This window comes from Medicago truncatula, chromosome 8 (genome assembly GCF_003473485.1).
Source record: "Medicago truncatula cultivar Jemalong A17 chromosome 8, MtrunA17r5.0-ANR, whole genome shotgun sequence".
In the NCBI taxonomy this organism is placed as follows: domain Eukaryota; kingdom Viridiplantae; phylum Streptophyta; class Magnoliopsida; order Fabales; family Fabaceae; genus Medicago; species Medicago truncatula.
In genome coordinates this window covers 886022-907338 of record NC_053049.1, presented here as the reverse complement: position 1 = coordinate 907338, position 21317 = coordinate 886022, and the positions used below count along the sequence as shown (strand labels likewise).

Here is a 21317-nt window from a genome sequence, read left to right as displayed (position 1 = left end):
TGCTTGTGACTTATACATACATATGCTTACAAGATAATGTGTTGTTGATTAGGGTGTTAGATTCAATTGATGATTTTAATATCTATATTTATTGTTGTGAATCTCACCCCTTCTGCTTGAAAACGTTGCCCTTCCTATGGGTAACTTGCAGGTGATCCTGAGTAGTTGGTGGTGGCTCATTGTCGTGTCTAGGGCTCTGATACGTGGGATGGGAATATTTATATTATTTTATTGTTGTTTTCCTCCTATGTATCAAATTTTGGAACTTGATGATGTGGCCCTTTGTTGGTTGACTTTTGTTGTTTAGGCTTAATGCCAGGATATTGTTGGAGATTTACATCGTTGTGGTTATTATTGAAATGCAAAACTTTCCGCTGCATTATTTTGAAGTTATGACTGATGTTGAATTAAATAGTTTTATTTTCTATTTAAGAATTTTGATATTGCAATGTAGCATACCCGTTTGGTGAATTACTCTGATGATTATTTGTTATTTATTTACATTTGGGTAACGGGGTGTTACACGGATCATGTAGTGGAAGAAATGTATCTTATTTTCGTAAGGTGGGAAAATTACTGGATTTCATGCTTGATCCATATGAGTATTCATTTCGTCTTCAAAAACTTGATAATTTTGACCGTAGAAGATTATGAAAGACATGTAAAATATGATTTTAGATCTTTTTAATTCTTCAATGAGTACGCTAAAAAATATAGTTCAAAGATATCCTCCGGAGTAGTTTTCATATAAATATTGATCTTAGTAAACCTAAAATTGAAATGAATATGCATATTTTGCATATGAGTCTTCGTGTTATTTTGGAGCCATTCAAATTGTGTTTTCAAGCCCACACCTTTGATAATTTCTCATTTCAACAATGAAATAATCAGACGTAGTATTCTAACATGTAGTATTTGTAGTATGAGGTATTGCAACCTCAACACTATCATCACCATTGTCATCATCATAGGAGATTAGGAGTTATATTATTATCTGAAACACTAGTTGCATCTAAAGTTGCATCTTTCCTAGCACCCTCGTAAGCATCTATATATCTCACCATATGTATCCATTTCATCCACAAACGAATCAAGCTTACCATAAACTTCAGTACGATCTTGTAATATGATAAACCATATGTTATTTGAATCATTCTTGAACCATCCCGTTTTGTTTACCCCTCTATGAAAAACATTTTGCTTCATCGAACTGATGAGCCAGTTTTCCAAATTAGAATTATGGGTTATGGTGCTATAATTATCTAATTCTTATAAATCAATATCAACTTCCATTTTCTCTTTTCATTTATTTTGTAGGTTTATATAATTATACTATTTGATTGTTTGGTCTTAGAATGCTATCAATTATTATCTCAATAGCCAAGTCCAAACAATCATGACCACAACCCATTAGAAAACACTAAGATGAAATTAGAAAAATATTTTAAACTCATATCAACAAAAGAAATTTGGGAATTATGGAAATTCTATGATTGTAATTTCTTTCTAAAATCTCAAGACAAGAATGTCTACCTACTCACTCATGAGTCATGATCATATTATTTAGGTTGTTGTGCTTTGATTTCTCACTTCATTGACATTGAAGAAGCCTTCCATCTACTATCATAATATGATTATCTGACTTAAATACTTCTTCAATTGCATCATTTCTTCGTATTCATTTGCTCTTATCCTACGATTGATAATTAAAGAATAGTATTAAAATAATACTAAAAATACAGTAAAAGCTACTAATTTATTAAATAAAACATAGCTATAAAATACGTATAAACATGCTATATCAAACTCTCACATGCTTGTAACGAAAAAAAACTCCCACGTGCTTGAACCATTACTTGTCATCAAACAATTACTTAGGTAGGAAATATTAGGATCAAGAGTTCACTAAAACGAAAGTTTTTGATCTCTATAAATATAGTCAAATTTGTTTTAGTCCTAAAAAAAATGATATGTTTTGGTCCCTATAAAAAATTTCAGCATATATTTTTAGTCCTTATAATTTTTTTTTTTTATTATGTTTAAATTTTTGAATGATTTTTTACATACTTATTTAGAATATTATACAAACTACAAAGTGACTTCTCTAAAAATTAGCTCAAAATCTAATTTTTTATCAATTTAATCTTGAAAATTTGGTGGTTAGAAAAAAATCATATTTATTTCATTACATGTTAAAAAAATATTGTTTTTTATGAAAGAGTTTCTTATAATGTTCTTAACATGTCCGTAAAAAATCATTCAAAAATTTAGAAGTTTAAGCATAATTAAACAAATTTTAATTTAATAGAAACTGAAACTACGTGCTGAAATTTTTTATAGGAACCAAAACATGTCACTTTTTTATGCGGACTAAAAACAAAATTTGTTATGTTTAAGGGACCAAAAACTTATTTGACCCTTAAAAACAAAAGAATTAAATGTAAAGTATAAATTGCAAGGCAAAATAAAAAACTAAGGGATCACCAACCTAAGTTCCAGGTTAGAGTCTATAAGCTCCTATAAGTTACAAGTTCTTATCAAAAGCACACTTACCTCACAAGATCACACAATTGAAACAAAAAGGTTCTGATTCCTCTAAATTTTTTCTGAAAGACTGACTCTTACCATTACCTTGACCGTAAACCCTTTTTTCTACTACTTCTTTTGTGAAAACAAACATGACTTAAAAATCACTTTTCTTATAGCTATAATAGGGACAAAATTTTGACTTATTCTTCGAACTAATATATGAACCTTCGATTATGAGTTGATATATATATAAAGTTAAATAAGTAAATGGTCCCAAAAATTTTCATTCCATGAAATTAATTCCTACTTTTTAGTCAAATCATGTCTAACTTTCATATTTTTTAATAATTTTTTTTTAGAAATGGTTAGAAAAGTATGACAATATTTTTCAAAAAAACAATTAGAATTTTTTTAACAAAACATGAATTTTTTTAACATCAAAAACATAAAAAATTCATATTTAATTCATGTTTTGTTAAAAATTGGAAAATATTGTCATAATTTTCGACCCATTTCTGGAAAATTTCATTAAAAAATATGAAGGTTAAACATGATTTGACAAAAAAGTTGGGACCAATTTCATGGATGAAATTTTTTTGAGGGACCAAAAGTCTAAGGAATGTTTTAGGAGGATTAAAATAAAATATTAGTATATTTAGGAAGACCATTTACTTATTTAATATATATATATATAGACACGTATATGTATTTATGTATGTGTGTGTTTTTTTCCTTAAAAAAATAAATGTATGTGTGTGTGTGTTTTTTGGAAATAATTATTTCTATTTATTTATTAATTGATTATGTTTTTCATTTAACTTATACACCGAAGATCTAAATAGACCACGTTAGATAAATGTACAAATATCATAAAAAATATAAGAATAATAAATAACTTACGATAATGAACATTTTATAAGAAAATAGATTCATGTCGCTATAAAAATATATTATTATTTAATTTAGAAAATAAATAATGTTTTTCTCTCAAAAAAAAAATAATGTTTTAAAAATTGCCAAACATTAAATTTGAACACGTATCTAAAACAAAAATCAAACATCGACTTATCACGCAGGGTTAGCCTTGTAATTTTTTTTGTGTCTGGGTCAATGAAAATAATGATGCCCCTCTCGAAATCACATTATTAGAATCGTTTCATTTGTACACAATGACAAAGTTAAACGAAAAACTTGGTTTATCAAAGTGTAGATAAAAAATTAAGATATAATTTTTTGTTTTAAAATAGCGCTACAAGAGATATATCATACTATTTATTTTTTACTAAGCAGGAAGAGAGATGGACATCAGGAGACAACACCGACATCCCAACTATGTTGGCACTCCGGGAAGCCTTCGTCCTGCCAAGAACCAACCAACCAATACATGCATAGGAGATAAATGAATCTAATAAATAGGTAGTGGAGAGATACATCATACATGTACAACCAATCAATATAAAGAAATATATATCCATGCATAGGAGATAAATGAATTTAAAAACTAGGTGAATCATTAAAGAGAACCAAGCAATTGAGCTCAAATGGTTAGTGAGTTTCATCAAAGGATACATTGTTCAGTAGAATCGAGTTCGATTTCTAGATGTAACAATTCTTAGCTAGGTTATACTTATGTCACGACCAACGAGTCTGCCAGAGATGTCGATGCAGTTGAAGCACCTGCGAAGAAGGTAGATCTCGCCGACGAGTCCTTCGATGCCGCCGTGAAGCCTGCCACTGTCAAATCGAAAACTCTGCTTCGAGCCTAAACCTCATGTCAAGCCTAAAGTCACCGCCGCTGTCATTCCTAAAGTCACTGTCGCTGTCAAGTCTTTACTCGTCAGGCCTAAACTCATCGTCGCCAACCTGAAGTGTTGCTTGCCGTTGTGAAGTTGAAGATCCAACCGCGACATATAGGAGAGAATATCTCGTTGATGTCCCTAAGCAATAGATCATTCCCATGAATTATTGGAATTTGGAAAGACACAAATGATGAAGAAACTGAAGGTGGGGAAGAAGAAAGCGAAGAAGATCTCGTTCCGGATGAACCTCCACAAGGCGCAGATGACTATTCTCATAATGACAACGTAAACCATAAGAAAGTACTAAAGTTACGATTCAGGATCCAAATTTGAGTGAAGGAAGAAGATTCAAAGTAAAAAAAAATAGGAAAAATGGAAAATAGCGTTTTATTTTAGTTGTATTCCTCTAGGAATAAAAAAAATTCAAAAAAAATTCCACTACTTTTTTTCTATTTTAGATAGAAAAAAGATAAAAAATCGTGTACTTTTGTTTCTTCATGTTTTTCAGTATTATCCTTTCAGTACTTTCAGCATGTAACAAAAATTATTATAAATCCATTGTTAATATTTCATAAAAAAATAAAAAAATTAGTAGCTAAGCAAATTTTTTGTGTAAAAAAAAAAACCAACATATTATTTAAATATATTGCAAAATATCCTTTTAATTTAACAAAAATACCTAGTTAGTCTTAATTTTTAAGTTTTAAATAGGTCCTTATTACCCTTTAAGAACCTATTTAAAGCTTAAAAAATTTAAAAACTTCAAATAGGTGCATTAATTAGAATACTTATGTAAAACTTAAAAAAACTTAAAAACATATTTTAAATTTAAAGAGCTTATTTGAAACTTAAAAAAATAACCCACCATTTTGGTCAAACTTAAAAGACCAGAAAAAATATTTTCCCTATATACAATTTTTTTTTTGAAAGATTTTCCCTATTTACATATTGACAACTTAACAAACATAAATAAAAATTTAATCACCGAAAGATAATATGAATCCTTCTCAAAAAAACTATGAATCATAATGTCAGCATAATAATATTAAACAATACAAAACACGTTAAACATATTACTTTTTATAATGCAATTTTGGCACATATGATTGTATTTCTTGCTCACATTTTTGTGACTCGGGTTTAAGTCTAAAATTTCCTAATTGATAGATGTATCTTTCGCTCACATATGATTGATATTAAATTTTACTGTAAATTATCATCGAAGTTGTGATTATCAGTGAGGTGACCTTGCATGAAGGTCTACCTCTAATAATCCATTTTTTTCTTAAATAAAAATCATCCAAAGAGAAAGAAGACTCAAATGTGATAATCAAAATGTCTTACATCCCACCTGAAAAACGTAATATATATGCAAAAATGAACAAAGTGTTATAAGACTCCAGAACACCAAGCTCCCCTCCGAAAAGTGGCATCTCAACATTGATCAAGGTTTCCAATTTTTAATATCCCAACATTGATCAAGGTTTCCAATTTTTAATATCCCATCACCTTAAGGAACATTATTATATGATGAAAAGAAGTTTATTTAATTTAATTACCGACTCTTCTTTTTGTCTCTTTGACCAATATATAAAACCAAAAATAACAACCTAAAAGCAAAAACAAAAAAGAAGTTAACCTATGATCCAAGTTTAATGCATGATTAGCATGTTAGTCGCTTAGAAAAGTGTCCCTTGTGGACCAAATGTCATCCAAGAAAGGAATCATGAAAGAACCCACCTTTGAATGTTTTCCATCTTTTCCCAATTTCAATATCGAGAACTACCACTTTTCAAATCTCTAATTTGCCAACTTTACTAAAAGCAATCAACAACGAACATTAAAATAGATCATAGGGCACTTCTTTTTTGGAAAATGTGGCAAGTTTCAGTGATAAAATATTTGGCTAATCATTTCATCACTATGTGAGTGCTATCATCGGATCTGAGTCCCTTGGTTTGAACACCACTTTGTAATTCCTTTTATCCAAGTTATATCTTAACCAATATAAACCATCACTCAAAATAAATGATTGAACTCAAATAATTAACCAACTATTTATAAAAAAATGAGTTTGAATATGGTTAAAATCATCTTTGATTAGAATATATTTATTTCTTGGCCAAATATCTTCCTGGGTCCTTTAAGTTTAACGTTTGTTTTCGATAAGTCATTTAAGTTTCTAAGGTTTCAGATAGGTCCTTTAAGTTTCGAGTTTGTTTCGGATATGTCCTTTAAGTTTCTAAGATTTTAGATAGACCTTTTAAGTTTCGAGTTTGTTTAGATAAGTCTTTTCTATCAAATCAACTTTGGCTTAACAGAGGTTGATAGAAAAGACCTATCTGAAACAAACTCGAAACTTAAAGGACCTATCTGAAACCTTAGAAACTTAAATGACATATCTGAAACAAACTCCAAACTTAAAGGACATATCTGAGACCTTAGAAATTTAAAGGATCTATTTGAAACAAACATGAAACTTAAAGGACCCGGGGAGATATTTGGCCTTATTTCTTAATCAAACTTCAGATTGTAGAGACATTCTTTTCTTTTAAATCAGATGATTAAGTCTAAAAAGCATATGAAAATTCATCAATTTAGTCTCTAATATTTCAAAATGAGAGATTAAATTGACGGATTTTACATATATAATATGCAAAACTACTCTTATTAGGGAACTTCTACGGTACACTCACAAAGTGAGGTGCACTGGTATTCCTGCTTCATAATTTTATATATTAACGATCATTTTTTATGTAATAAATAGTTATTTTTCAATATTTATATTTTATAGAACATTATTTCATAAGAAAAAACATCATTTCATTGTTTATAAGAATTATAGTAATTGTTTTCACATATTATCATAAAAAATAATGAATGTTCTCGATTATGTGTGATAAAAATTCAAAAAATAATAATTTTATTTTGTTGACATTTTTGATGAATAAGATTTTGTTATTATAATTATAAATGATAAAAAAATAATATTTTTCTTCAAAAAATAACTTATTTAACTATTAATTTAAAGAGTGGGTGTACCGATACACTCAAATATATTGGGTGTACCATAGAATTTGTCCTCTTATTATATTTATATGTTTCTAGAGACTAAATTTGAAAGGTTGTGATAATTAAAAGATTAAATTAATAGTTCAACCAATATAGTACTAATACACCGCAAAAACTTCCTAATTATGCTTACCATCATTACCTATATTTCTCCAGTTCACCTAATTTTTGTTTTCTTACCAACTCTTTTTAGGAAATATTAATTTGTACCCTATGTTAAAAATTTCACTAATAGAAATTATGTATTGAAAATTGTGTTAATTTATTGCTTAAAATGTTTAATATTAATTTTTTTCATCAAGTTATTATTATTAATGGAATGAAATTAATGCTTAACAGATGCTTTAAGGGCAGAAGTTAACATAAACATTTTTTTTAATGCTAGTATGACTTTGACTAAGCATGGCTATGATTATACTTCCTACGTCCCAAATTGTATGACGTTTTGGGCATTTCACATATATTAAGAAATGTAATTAATAGTGTGGGAAAGAGATATTGTGAGTTGTTTTACAAAATTATCCTTAATAAATGATATTGGAAAGATAAATGAAAGAATTGAAAAAAGAAAGAGTAATAAATAGTTAAGGATATAACAGGAAAAATAACATTAATGTTTCATTGATATTCTAAAGTGACATACAATTTGGGATAAATATTTTTTCTAAAGTGACATATAATTTAGGACGGAGGGAGTAAGTCATTGGATTCTTCCTTTTACAATTTTGTCTGTTGTAGGAGTGTGATAAGGAAAGATTGGATCCGAATTTCCTATAGCAATCAATTACTATATGGTACTCTAGAATTTAACGATTGGAGGTCCAAATAAAATTAATTGTTTCCTTCTCGAAGTAGTAGCATTCCATATAGAAAATGTCAAACATTGAATAAGTTAGGCCATATTTGTAAAAGAATCTGATTTGTATGATGCCAAAGAAACGTATCTCATGATAGTCGGTGATTGTGCATTACCCTATGGAAGGACAAATTATAGGAGTATGAAATTTCTTTGGATTTGCCCTTTGGCATGACATGAGCATTGTATTGGAAAAATGTATCTTAAGAATCACAAAATTACGATGATGACTGTGTTTCCGCCTAACTTACAATCACTATAAACATGAACTTAATTAGTCATACAAACTCTTTTTTTTTTGGTAAAGTAGTCTCGTGGTTGAGACTCACAGTTTTTAAATATAAAGAAGTGGAGAGTACTAAGTTTGAACATCGACCTCTATATATTATGCAATATTTTTATCAACTGAATTAAACTCACAAATATGCGATCTCATTTATTTAATGTAATCAAACGACTTTTATTTAATTTTGTAAAGCGAGTTCAAAAGACAAAATCAAGTCATTCGATCAAGATCAGTGGCATAGACAACAACATGATTAGTGTATTTGCAGATAATCTATTGCCTCAATTATTTAGAATTTAGAGGCTTAGCTACTTGGTATGCATGCTCTCTACATATGATATACACATTGACATGTTAGTAGGAACTATCTAAAATAAAAACTGCATGTCTAAAATTCCTTATCTTCAAATTTATCACTGTTCGTATTAAAAGCTACCAAAATATTTTATCTTAAAAAATCAATCAAATTATTTTTTCTCTTCAAAAAGTTTTAATTTCTTTTAAAACTTTCCACGATAAGGTGTTCCTAACTTTCTCAATTTTTTTTTTTTAAATTCGATATCCGATTCAAGGGCCGAGTAATTCGAGAAAATCAATCTCATCGCCCACTTGTAGAGGGCCATATATTTCTCCTATTATTCATCAATAAAGTGTCATATATAATTTTCTTATAATTTACAACTCATTCATACACCTAAAACCCAATATATTCGTTCTCTATTTCAAGTTTTAATAAATATTTTACTTTGAGGCGTTGTTTTAGGTGGTATGCGGTAGGAATGTTAACCTAGTTGGAATGTCTCATCTCCATTTTTTTTACAACTCATTGGTTTATCAAAAAATATGCATTTTATTTAGTTAAATAATTGAGTTCAAATAATTAATATATTTTATCTAAAATTAATTTTTTTAAGTAGTATCAAAGTATCTTTCAAAAAAAAAAAAAGTAGTATCAAAGTATCATCTTTGAATTGAACACTATTATACCCTACTTATTAACTTTCAAGTCAGACAACAAAGACATAAACATTTTCCTTATTAACATAAAAACATATCACATTTGATTTCACACATAAGGGATAAAACGTTGACTTGATGATCGAAGTGGGGAAGTTAAACATTAAAGTAGTAAAACGATCTATGATTTGATTTTCATGTCTAATATATATATTTTTTCAAACGACCATCGTTAATATTAAGAGCGGAGATTGAACTCTTGACATCTTTATAACTCCACACTTTAAATTCTTTTTATTTCTCTAACTTAAGGTAAAAAGTAAATAAATTTCTCCCAATCACATTAACATGAACAAATTATACAGCTATATGGTACTATAAACCTAATCCAAATAGAGAAAGTTAGGGATAGTAGGAAACAAATAAGAAAGGAAGGTTGTCCTAAAGCGGCAACACAATGGGACCATCATTGCTCAGGTAGGTGCCCTTTATGTCTCATAATTCTGCTTGGTCCATATTTACTATTGTATTTTCTCTTGTTTTTTTTCAATTATTGTTGACTGTATATCTGGTGTATTGCCAGCTCTGTGTGGCCACCATACACGCGCACCAGTACTTACTGTATCATGTCTCCCGCGTGATCGTACGGTTTCTATTGTTCGTTTTCAAGGGTATTTTTGACTTTCTGCTCCGAGACAAAGGATACGAGGGTTGTTGTGTAGACACAGTAGTAGACTTGTAGTAGGTTGTTCGCACCACGCGCCATCCCTCCTCATTCATGTTTTGTTTAACATTTTTTACATTTATTTTTGACACAATACATTCATCTTAACCTTTATGTTGTAGGAAAATGATCATTTCTTCCTAACTCTTGTCTCCTTCTCAAACCCTAGTCGTGACTCTTTTTTTCTTCTTCTTCTTTTTAGAGGATGATTTAAGGTCAATTTTGATCCAAAAATCACCCATCCGAATTGGTTTTCCTTCTATTCTAATTCAATAAGTGATTTCACATATTTTCTGCTTTCTTTCATTTGTTTTGTGATTTTGTCGTCTCTGAACGACTCTATTTGTTTTGATTTCTCGTCTTTGTGCGGTGTATTTTTTATTTCCCGTCTTAGTGCGGTGTTTATTTGATCCAGGTTGAAAGATTAGCTTTGTGTGGTCTACTCTATTAATTTGAATGAATGAATATTTTTTATTTGTAAAAAAAAATCATCTTAACCGTTTTATGAATTACTATATTTTTTTCTTGGGACGAAGAACTAGTGTACTTGGATCGAATGTTTTATGTGGTGTTACAAATTTGAATTTGAGATCTTCCACTTATTTTGTAAGATTATAAGATGATGTTTATTATTTCATCTACAAGAAAAATAAAAGAAATGCATTTAACTACTTATTTCTTTCCTAAAAAAAAAACTACTTATTTATTCTCTTTGATATAATGATGATGATGTAGATAATTAAGCATACGTTTGAGAGAGCGGCAACAACATCTAAAGTGTGGCTAATATACTTTTTCAACGTGATTTATAGAAGCTACAAATTGTAACTCTCAACCCAACATAAGTTTATCATTCCCCACCGCTAAAACAAACATGCTGCAAGTTAAATATCAGTCGCTACTAACTAATAAAGTTTGATCTTGATCGTACCTGATCAGAAGGTGACTGCCGATGCTTCTTTAATGCGGTGGTTGAAGGTGGTGGAATACGTCTGTAGAATACTGGAACGGTTGGTGGGGTGTACGTACCTGCAAACACTCTGACGCTCAAGTCAGTAGAGGTCAAAAATGGGGTTTTAGAAGTGAAAGAGATTCTACCTTGGGACTATGAGGAGCCCCATTAATATAGAGGTGAATGAATGCAGAGCTGTTGTAATGACACACGTGTGTCTGACTGTTACGAAATCGGAGGAAGTGTAACCATCGGTGATATATTCGCAGGAACATGGGTAAAGAGACGTTACAGTTCGTTTGAACTAGTCTCTGTTGCTCCGTGCACCCCCCTCGCGGGGAAGGGGTGTGTTGCGATTAAACTGCCAAATGTGATACTTAGACTTGATTTGTTATTGGAACCAAGCAATTAGGCCTAGGTCTCCGACCGGTAGAGAACATATCTAATTGGTAAGAAGTAATAACAAGTGTAATATGAATTTATTTATTTTTTGGTCAAAAGTGTAATATGAATTTTACTGATTTAATTAATAGAAAAGAAAAATATGGACAGCAATATTTTAGTTGAAAATCACTTTATAAAATTTGACTACTAATTCTTTCAAAAAAAAAAATTGACTACTGAAGAAGCTAGGTAATTTTGGGAAGTTAATTAAAAAGAGAAAAGCAGATAGGCAACGCGATGCAAGCGAGTGGAAAATCACGCGCCATTTAAAAAAAAACACAAACAAATCCAAAAAGCGTTCAAAGAAAACGGCTTTGAGCAGAGAGAAAGAAAGAAAAAGAAAAAGAAGAAGTGCAGTAAAACCAACAGCATGGGTCCCACACCTAATTCATGGACCCCACATTTTCTCTTTTTTCTATTCAAAAAAGCAACACCCAATAAAACAATAACAGTAATAAATTAACTCTAAATATTTTATTTTGACAGAAAATGAATTAAAAAATGAATAAAATAAAAAAGTAAAAGCTGTGTAGTTAGGCTTAGAATAAACAGCAACAAACAACACTTTTCTTCACTCTTCAGTGCTTCATTTCAATTTCATTTTCATTTTAATGCTACTGGGTTTGTTTTCTTTCTTTCCCTTTTCCTTCTCTCCATTTTCTTTCTTTCCTTTCAATCTTAGATCTCGTCTTTCTCACTATTTTCAACCAATGCATTGTGTTGTTTCAATGGATACCATTTTTGTTTCTGTTTGTTTTTTTCTTCTTATGTTGGAAATGTAGTTTTGTTATTACCTTCCTAGTTGAGGTTGTTTTTGTTAATGATTTCGTCTTTTGTTAATTTCTCAGTTATTATTATACTTCACTCTATTGATTTCAAGATTAATGTGTTTATCTATGATTTCTCATTTCACATTTAAGTCATTTTTCAAATTAATTCTTAGATGTGTATAATTTTAATTAACTTCCTAGCTGTTTTTCTAAATAGTTTCCTAATTTTGAAACTACTAGAGTAGGATTACTTAATTTTGTGCATGTTTGGTATCACTGTTGCACAGAGCCACAATAATTTTGCAAAAGATACATAACTTTTTGAAAAATTACTGTGGCTCACTGCGTGATACCAAACATTTGCAAATCACGGTGGCTCATCGTGATTCTGACATCTTTTATAGATTTATTTCATGTTTTATTTTTTGTTGTATAGTTCAGAAATTCAGGACTTATCTCGGTCATGTTTATACTTTATCTCTATGTTTGTTGAAATGTATGTGAAAATAATTGATGGTTTTATTGAGTGATGACATATTTGTTCTATTTTGCAGGTTCTTTTTAATTGTAAGTGTTTATGTGATAATGTTATGTGATATTTAGACATATGGAGAGGTATTCAGAGTCAAAAGTACATCCTCGAAACTTGCCGATTCTGGTTGAGGTTTCACCACATACGGCGGCGACTGCAAGAGATGTAGGTCAAAGTCAGAGACTAAATGGGCAGGAGTTTTCAAATGCTAGGTGGATTTCAGCTAGAGAATTGAATCAATTGTCGCAGGGAAGGGATGTGCCTATGACACGTTTGGCCTCGATCAGAGAAGTGGCTCAGTTGTCGAATGCACGGATTTTATTGGTTCAAGATGATATGGAATTTGATACTAGAGAGTCTCCTGAATCTATCTCCTTTGAGCCTACTCGGACATGGAAAGGAAAGACGTCTTTACTTGAAGTTGAAGGAGAAGATCTGATGTATGATGTAGACACATTGAAGGAAAGCAGCGATTCGTTTGAGGATGGTGATCCGACTTTATTTGCCGGTGCTAGTCATCCCCCAGAACCTGTTGATACAGATCTTATGAGAACGGTTTATGTACCGATAGGTCAAAACAAATCTGAGTCTGGATGCTTAATTAAGAACTTGCCCATGAAGGGTCCTTTCCTGGAAGATCTCTCAATCCGTGTTCCCGGGAAGAAACCAAGTCCAATTGTTCTTTCCCCTCAAGAAAGTCTTGTTGAAGAACTGAATGACACGGGGAACATATCCTCGCCTTTTGCAGGTTCTCGAGCGTCTCAGAATACTGAGAACTCTCTCCTTGCTCCAGATTCCGAGGAAAAAGAATGTGTTTGGGACGCTTCTTTGCCTCCTACACCTAATGGGAATGCCAGTCCACATAGTAGTATAGATAGTATTGGTGTTGTCAAGGCAATGAGCATTGCTAATAGTTGCGCTAGTACATATCGTAGTGATGCAATGACCAGTGACGGTATGCTTAGTTTAGATAGAAACTTTGATAGCACCAAGGGTAGTGTAAGGGGTGATTCACTTGAGAGTGCAAAAACTAGTGCTAGTCGTGCAAGTGATAGCAGTGGCCTCAGTGATGACAGTAACTGGAGCAACCTTACTGGTAGTGCCAATAAGCCTCACAAAGGAAATGATCCCAGGTGGAATGCCATCCTTGCTGTTCGATTGCGAGATGGAATTTTGGGCATGAGTCATTTTCGATTACTCAAACGACTTGGATGTGGTGACATTGGAAGTGTATATCTCTCGGAGCTAAGTGGAACTCGGTGTTATTTTGCAATGAAGGTTATGGACAAGGCGTCCCTAGCAAGCAGAAAGAAGCTGACTAGAGCACAGACGGAGAGAGAGATATTGCAGTTGCTTGATCATCCATTTCTTCCAACTTTGTATACACATTTTGAGACTGACCGTTTCTCTTGTTTGGTGATGGAATATTGTCCTGGTGGTGACCTACACACTTTAAGGCAGCGGCAACCCGGGAAACATTTCTCTGAATATGCTGCACGGTATGTGTTTTATATGATACATAGTGACATTCCTTTGTCTGATCTTTGTTATTTGCTTCCCCCTCATGAAAATCTGCTTTGCATTCACTTTGTCATATAGAGAATATTTCTCAATTTTTGTGTGTATGTGCATATGTTGAAGTGTCATTGATGTAATTATCTTTTCCTTTTCATAAAGCGTTATCGAGAATAGATAAATCGTAATGTGTTTTTTTTTTCCTTCTCTTTTTCTGATCCTTTATCTGTTACATCTGGAAGGCTTTTGGGAAAATTCATATAATTTCAAAAGAAAGAGGAAGTTATGGATTTGTAAAAACTTCCCCCTGAATATAATTGAATGGCAACACATGGTTGGTACCAAGGAAGGAGGAGAAAATTTGATTCTAGATCAATTGCTTATATCTATAAAATCTCCCGATCCTTGTTCCCTCCAATGAAGGTTGTGCAATATATTGTTTGCTCCTGAAGGAAAAGTTTTCTGCTATACATCTGAGAAACGTTATATCCTGTCCAGGCTTTGCTGGAAAGTAATGGCATTTTCTGTATAAGCAGTGTTATATTCAAACTATGTTGTTAACAATAGAGTTACATCTCTTTGAAATTTGAAAACAGGAAAGTATCGAAACGTGTAGTGTGCGCTATCATGATGTAGCTAGCATTTTTTGGTTTTATGTATGTAAGTGATTTTTTTTTTTTATCATAAAGATTCACATTTTCAATTTCTCTGCATGTAGATTTTATGCTGCTGAAGTCCTGCTTGCTCTTGAATATCTTCACATGCTTGGAGTTGTGTACAGAGACCTTAAACCTGAAAATGTGTTGGTTCGAGACGATGGTCACATAATGCTTTCGGATTTTGATCTTTCCCTCAGATGTACTGTTTTGCCTACTCTTGTTAGAGGTTATGATGGTGACCCATCAAAACGGGCTGGTGGTGCATTCTGTGTTCAACCTGCTTGTATTGAGCCAACATCAGCATGCATACAACCTGCATGTTTTATTCCTCGGCTCTTTCCTCAGAAAAACAAGAAATCAAGGAAGCCAAGATCTGAACCCGGGTTTCCTTCTAGCAGACTTCCAGAGCTTGTTGCTGAGCCTACTGCTGCTCGATCTATGTCCTTCGTCGGTACCCATGAATACCTTGCTCCTGAAATTATCAAAGGGGAAGGTCATGGAAGTGCAGTTGACTGGTGGACATTTGGAATATTCTTGCATGAACTGTTATACGGTAAAACCCCTTTCAAAGGGTCAGGAAACCGTGCTACGCTTTTCAATGTAGTAGGTCAGCAACTCAAATTTCCTGAATCGCCTGCGACGAGTTACGCCAGCAGGGACCTGATCCGTGGATTGCTGGTGAAGGAGCCGCAGCATCGTCTTGGGGTTAAGAGAGGTGCAACCGAGATCAAGCAGCATCCTTTCTTTGAAGGTGTAAACTGGGCATTGATTAGGTGCAGCACACCACCAGAAGTACCAAGACCAGTGGAAAATGAGCCGCCGCCACCGCCACCACCAATGAAGGTTGGACCACCAGTTGATGCTGTCGGGGTTGGCAGTACTAGTAAGAGGATGTCGGGGAATAATGAAATGAAGTCTGGGGGTAAATATCTGGATTTTGAGTTCTTTTAGTTTGGATTCCTTGATCTACTTTTTATTGTATTTGCCATGAATATGATCAGTTATTTTTGCAGCAGCTGCTCAGTATTACCATGTTAGTTCAGCTTTACCTATTTTGTAGTTAAATTCCATTTCAGTTGGAAATATGATATCCTAAGTTTAGATTAGGTTGAATCTGTCTTATCCCAGAATACTTATGGATAATCAATTCATAATGAAGCGTTTCTATACAAAATATGAAAATTATTAATCTTGAATTAATTTTTGGACAAGTTTCTGATGTGATTAGGTACAGGCAGCTGATGGTATTTATTATGTGCCATCTTCTGAAATGAAAGTTAACATATATAGAACAATGAATGTGTGAGATTGCTGGTTTGATTTTCCATCTTAACTGAACTATATGTATATAAAGTTTTTACAATTCTACAATCCCTTAGCAAAGGGAATATCTATTTTATCTTAATCACTAACAAGATGCTTGAACCTTACCAAAAAATTATCATTTTAAAAACAATTTTATCTAGCAATTTTCTCCTTACAAATTACAATTATGTTATAGTTTGTGAAAAATAAGCTTCAGTCTTAAAATGGTTTTCTAGTGTCTGTCATATTTTCAATGTAGTTTCTATGAAACAAAATACACATGATGATAAGTATCAAATCATTGAATAAATGTTAACATGAATTATGAAAGAAGATTTGAACAATCCACAAAAGTAAAAACGAGGACAACAATCCACTGAAGCATGCTTTCCATTTTAGTGACATGATCACTACTTTTCATGGTTTATATTTGGTCCCCTCTAGAACCTTTGATCTGCATCTATTAGAGATTCTTTGCATAGTGATGAACCAATACTTGTCAATATGATGTAGAGATTGTAGACAGTCTTTATATAGCCTTGTCACAATTCACTCGTTCCATTATTTGTCCTTATGAAGACATTGATGTTTTTGAAAGCTACAAAAGGAAGGGTTGTGAGTTGTGACACTGACAGGCCATATAAAAACTCTTTGCAAAAAAGGAAGGAATGTGGAGGAGAAAAGGGTTTAATTTTTTAAATGAAATTGTAATGTACAAATTTATAAAATAAATCAAATGAATAAGGTATTGCTGAAATACTCTGAATGAAATATTCCTACATGATATAACTGATTGTCAAGTTGTCTTTGAAAGTGATTATCAGACAGTTACAAATGTAATGAAAAATAATTGGGACTTACTGTTATCGAATGAATAGTTGATTAATTTTGAACGATGTCAGAAAATAGTATTTCATTTATTCTCTTCTCCTAATTCTAATTCATTTGAAAAATATATGCATATCCACATACACCAATAAAATAAGGATAGAAAAAATAGACTAACGTCCCGTGAGTCTAGCTCAGTTGGTGGGACAATGCATTATTATATGCAGGGGTCGGAGTTCGAACCCGAACACCCCACTTATTCACCTTATAAGATGAATTCTAACCACCAGACAATCTGACAAAAAAAAAGACTAATAAAGACGGCTCCATTTACGGTACACAGTCTTAGTTATATGCAAAAAACCATTAAATATTTTCCCCGCGTCTGTTGCAGTTTTAATGTGTCTATATCTCCGAAAGCAAATTTTTATGAACAGATATGAGATGCGTAAAAAAAAAAGCACCGATTACAGAAATTTAATATAATAAATTTTCAAAGCTTATTATTTTTAAAATATCAACATTAATGCAGTGTTTTTTTTTTTTTGGTCAAGCAGTCCAGTGGCTAGAGAAATTCACCTTAAAGATGAATAAGTGGGGTGTCTGGGGTTCGAACCCCAGCCCCTGCACATATTGTGCATTATCCCTTACCAAATGAGCTAAGCTCATGGGGATATTAATGCAGTGTTTCTATTAAATATTTTGTTATTTAATATGCAAAACACCGTTATATATTTCAACCGTGTCCGTTGTAGATTTTAAGTGTTTATATATACTGAGGTAAATTTTTATGTATCAATATGAGAACGTCGATATGATAAAATTTCATGCCTATTTTCAAAAATCAACATTAGTGTAATATTTCTATTAAATCAACATTAAAAATTCAACACTGTTAAATATTTGCACCACGCTCGCTATGGATTTTATGTGCTTAAATATTTTATTTTATATCAAAAAATTATCATATCGACTTTCTCATATTTTTACATAAAAAATTTCTTTAAAAATAAACCATAAAAAATTGTTTATATAAACAAATAAAATTTAAACGGTGTTTTGCATATAAAATAAAAAATTATTTAATATAAACACTAGATTAATTTCGATATTTTCATAGACCGAAACTTAATCTTTAGAAGATTCTCATAAAATGTTAACCAGTCTTTGAAAGATTCTCATAGAACGAGAAGTTAGTCTTTAGAAGATTCTCATAGAAGAAGTTGGCCTTAAAATGATTCTTATATAACGGAAGTTAGTCTTTAAAATTTTGTATAGAATGGAAGTTAGTCTTTGAAAGATTTTCATAAAACGAAAGTTAGTCTTTAAAAGATTCTCATAGAATGAGAGGTTAGTCTTTAGAACATTATCGTAGAATGAGAGGTTAGCCTTTGAATGATTCTTATAGAACAGAAGTTAGTCTTTAGAAGATTCTCATAGAACGGAAGTTAGTCTTTGAAAGATTTTCATAGAATAATAGTTAATCTTTGAAAGATTCTCGTAGAAAGAGAGGTTAGTCTTTAGAAGATTCTCATAGAAGGGAAGTTAGCCTTTGAATGATTCCTATAGAATGGAAGTTAGTCTTTAGAAGATTCTCATAAGACGGAAGTTAGTCTTTGAAAGATTATAATAGAACATAAGTTGTTGAGAAGATTCTTATAGAACATAAGTTAGTCTTAGTAAGATTGGCATAGGTAAGCATCTTAGTTGTTGGAAAAATTCTCATAGAACGGAAGTTTGCCTTAGTAAGATTGTCACAGGTAAGAATCTTAGTTGTTGAGAAGAATCTCATATAACAGAAGTTAGTCTTAATAAGATTATCATATATAAGAATCTTAGTTGTTGAGAAGAATCTCATATAACGAAAGTTAATCTATTATCATAACTTTTCTCTATGGCCACAATTCGGCCCCTTTGATATCACAACTTTTCTTTATGACCCCTCTAAAATTTTTCAACAAATTTGATTCCTATAAAAAATTTCGTCTACATTTTTCGTCTTCCATGTCAAGTTACTCTAACGTACAATGACACTGCTATGCTACATGGACTGTTTTAATGACAAGAATATAGTTGGTTTATACACATGTCAAGTCTAATTATTATTATTATTATTTAAAAGAGTTAAATACGTTTTTTTCTTATAAATATATCAATTTTTCTTTTCAGTCCCTCTAAACTTATAATTTTTTAACAAAATATGAGTTAAATATGAATTTTTACTTTTTTGACGATTAAAAATTCATACGTAATTCATGTTTTTTAAAAACTATAATTTTTTTGGGAGAGATATTTACAATATTCTACACAATTTCGTTAAAAAATAAAAATGCTACACATGAATTGACTTAAAATAGGGACCAAAAGCGATGATTGAAAATTTTAAAGGGACTAAAAATTGAAGAATAATTTTATAGGAACTAAAATGAAAAGTTGGTATATTTATAAGGATCAAAAACATATTTAACCCTATTTAAAAATACCATAACGTTCTTTAAAAAAACCATAATATGTAATTACTAATATTATTTTTATTTATAATATATAAATATTATCTTTAAAACTAAATCAGAATTAGAGTCCGTTTGTTGTAGCTTTTTTAAGGAAAAAATCATTTTTTTTAATAAAATAATCACTTTTAAGAATATTGCATCCGTTTGTTACGGTTTTTACAAAAAATCAGAATTTAAAACAAAATCTAAAAACAGTTTCAAATGAGAAGCTGTTAAGAGCAGCTTCTCAAAAAATAGATTTTTTTTTTAGAGGAGAGAGAAAATAAGAGTTAAAAGATTGAACTAATTTTGTAACAAAAAATCACTTTTATATAGTTGTATCCAAACAAACCAAATAATTTTTTTTAAAAAATTGATTTTTACTACGGTAAACAAATGCAAAATAGATTTTGATTTTTCATAAAATCTCTAAAATATAATCTCTAAATTATGGAAGATCCCTCCTTTGTCTGTGCGTCGGTGTTTCTCCGGCGTTTATGGAAGATCCATCCTTTGTCGGTGCCTCGGTGGTTTGAAGGTTTTAGGTTGCTGTGGTTTGCTCCGGTTCCGGTTTTGTGGGTTGGTGGATCGTATGATCTAACGTCGAAAGGCTTGGTTTTTGTTTTGTTTTCGCCGGATATTTCGGTTCGTCGGTTTTCCGTCACCTGTGAGCTGCTTGCTTTGGTAGGATCTCAGAATTTTTGATTTTGTGTTTTCGATTTTGGTTGGTGCACCTCTTTTGGTGTTGGCTTTTGTCGCACCGAAGGTTGGTTAGTAGGTGGAGTTGCCGTTTGGTTGGTGTTGGTTTGGGTTGCTGGTGGTGTGTTTCCGTCTGGTATGTTTTTCCTTTTTGCTTGTGCTGTTTGTGATCATAGACTGGGTGGTTGAAGACTTTTAGCCTATTTTGAAGTGGTTTTGTTCTATAAACCCGGAAGGGTCTGGTTCTATTAACCCGAAAGGGTCTGTTACTAACGTATTGGACTCATCCCACGATCTGAGTTCTTACGCGTATGTTTGAATCCCGTTGTGTTTGGCTGCTTGACTGCTTCGACTCTCTGATGTTTTCATGTCTGTTGAGACCTGCATGTTTCAAGTCGTTTTGTATGTCTACACTCTGGTATTTGATGCTCGAAAGAGCTATTATGCTTACTGTTTTGTGCAGGGAGTTGTTGGCACTTGAATTTTGATACCATGTTGGCGGTCGATCCATTCGACGTTTTTAAACTCTAAGTGTTATTGGCAAAGGTTTACTTCTCATATTTTTTTGTAATTTGATTTCGTCTCCGTACGTGGGTTCGCTAGGTTGCTTCTGTGATGAGTGAATTTTTGTAATCTGATTCCAATATATATATTTAAAAAATAAAATCTTAAAATGGTTATAGTTTGTGAAAAATAAGCTTCAGTCTTAAAATGGTTTTCTAGTGTCTGTCATATTCTCAATGTAGTTTCTATGAAACAAAACATATACATGATGGTAAGTATGAAATCATTTGAATAAATGTTAACACCAATTATAAAAGAAGATTTCAACAATTCACAAAAATAAAAACAAGGACTGTCCACTGAAGCATGCTTTCCATTATTTACTTATAAAAGA

The 21317-nt window shown here is 31.6% G+C and overlaps 1 protein-coding gene across 1 annotated transcript; it reads left to right on the top strand.

The window, feature by feature from the left end:
• Positions 1-12110: 12110 nt before the first annotated feature.
• LOC25500048 (serine/threonine-protein kinase D6PK) lies at positions 12111-16277 on the top strand. The gene is made up of 3 exons (XM_013588364.3): positions 12111-12240; positions 12944-14420; positions 15155-16277. The coding sequence occupies exons 2-3, from the start codon at positions 12997-12999 to the stop codon at positions 16044-16046; spliced, it is 2316 nt and encodes a 771-aa protein (XP_013443818.1). The 5' UTR covers positions 12111-12240; positions 12944-12996; the 3' UTR covers positions 16047-16277.
• Positions 16278-21317: the final 5040 nt, after the last annotated feature.

Excerpts from the sequence above, each read along its gene's own strand:
- LOC25500048 (XM_013588364.3), top strand. The coding sequence starts at position 12,997 with ATGGAGAGGTATTCAGAGTCAAAAGTACATCCTCGAAACTTGCCGATT. Across the intron at positions 14,421-15,154 it reads TTCTCTGAATATGCTGCACG|ATTTTATGCTGCTGAAGTCC; the intron begins GTATGTGTTTTA and ends CTCTGCATGTAG.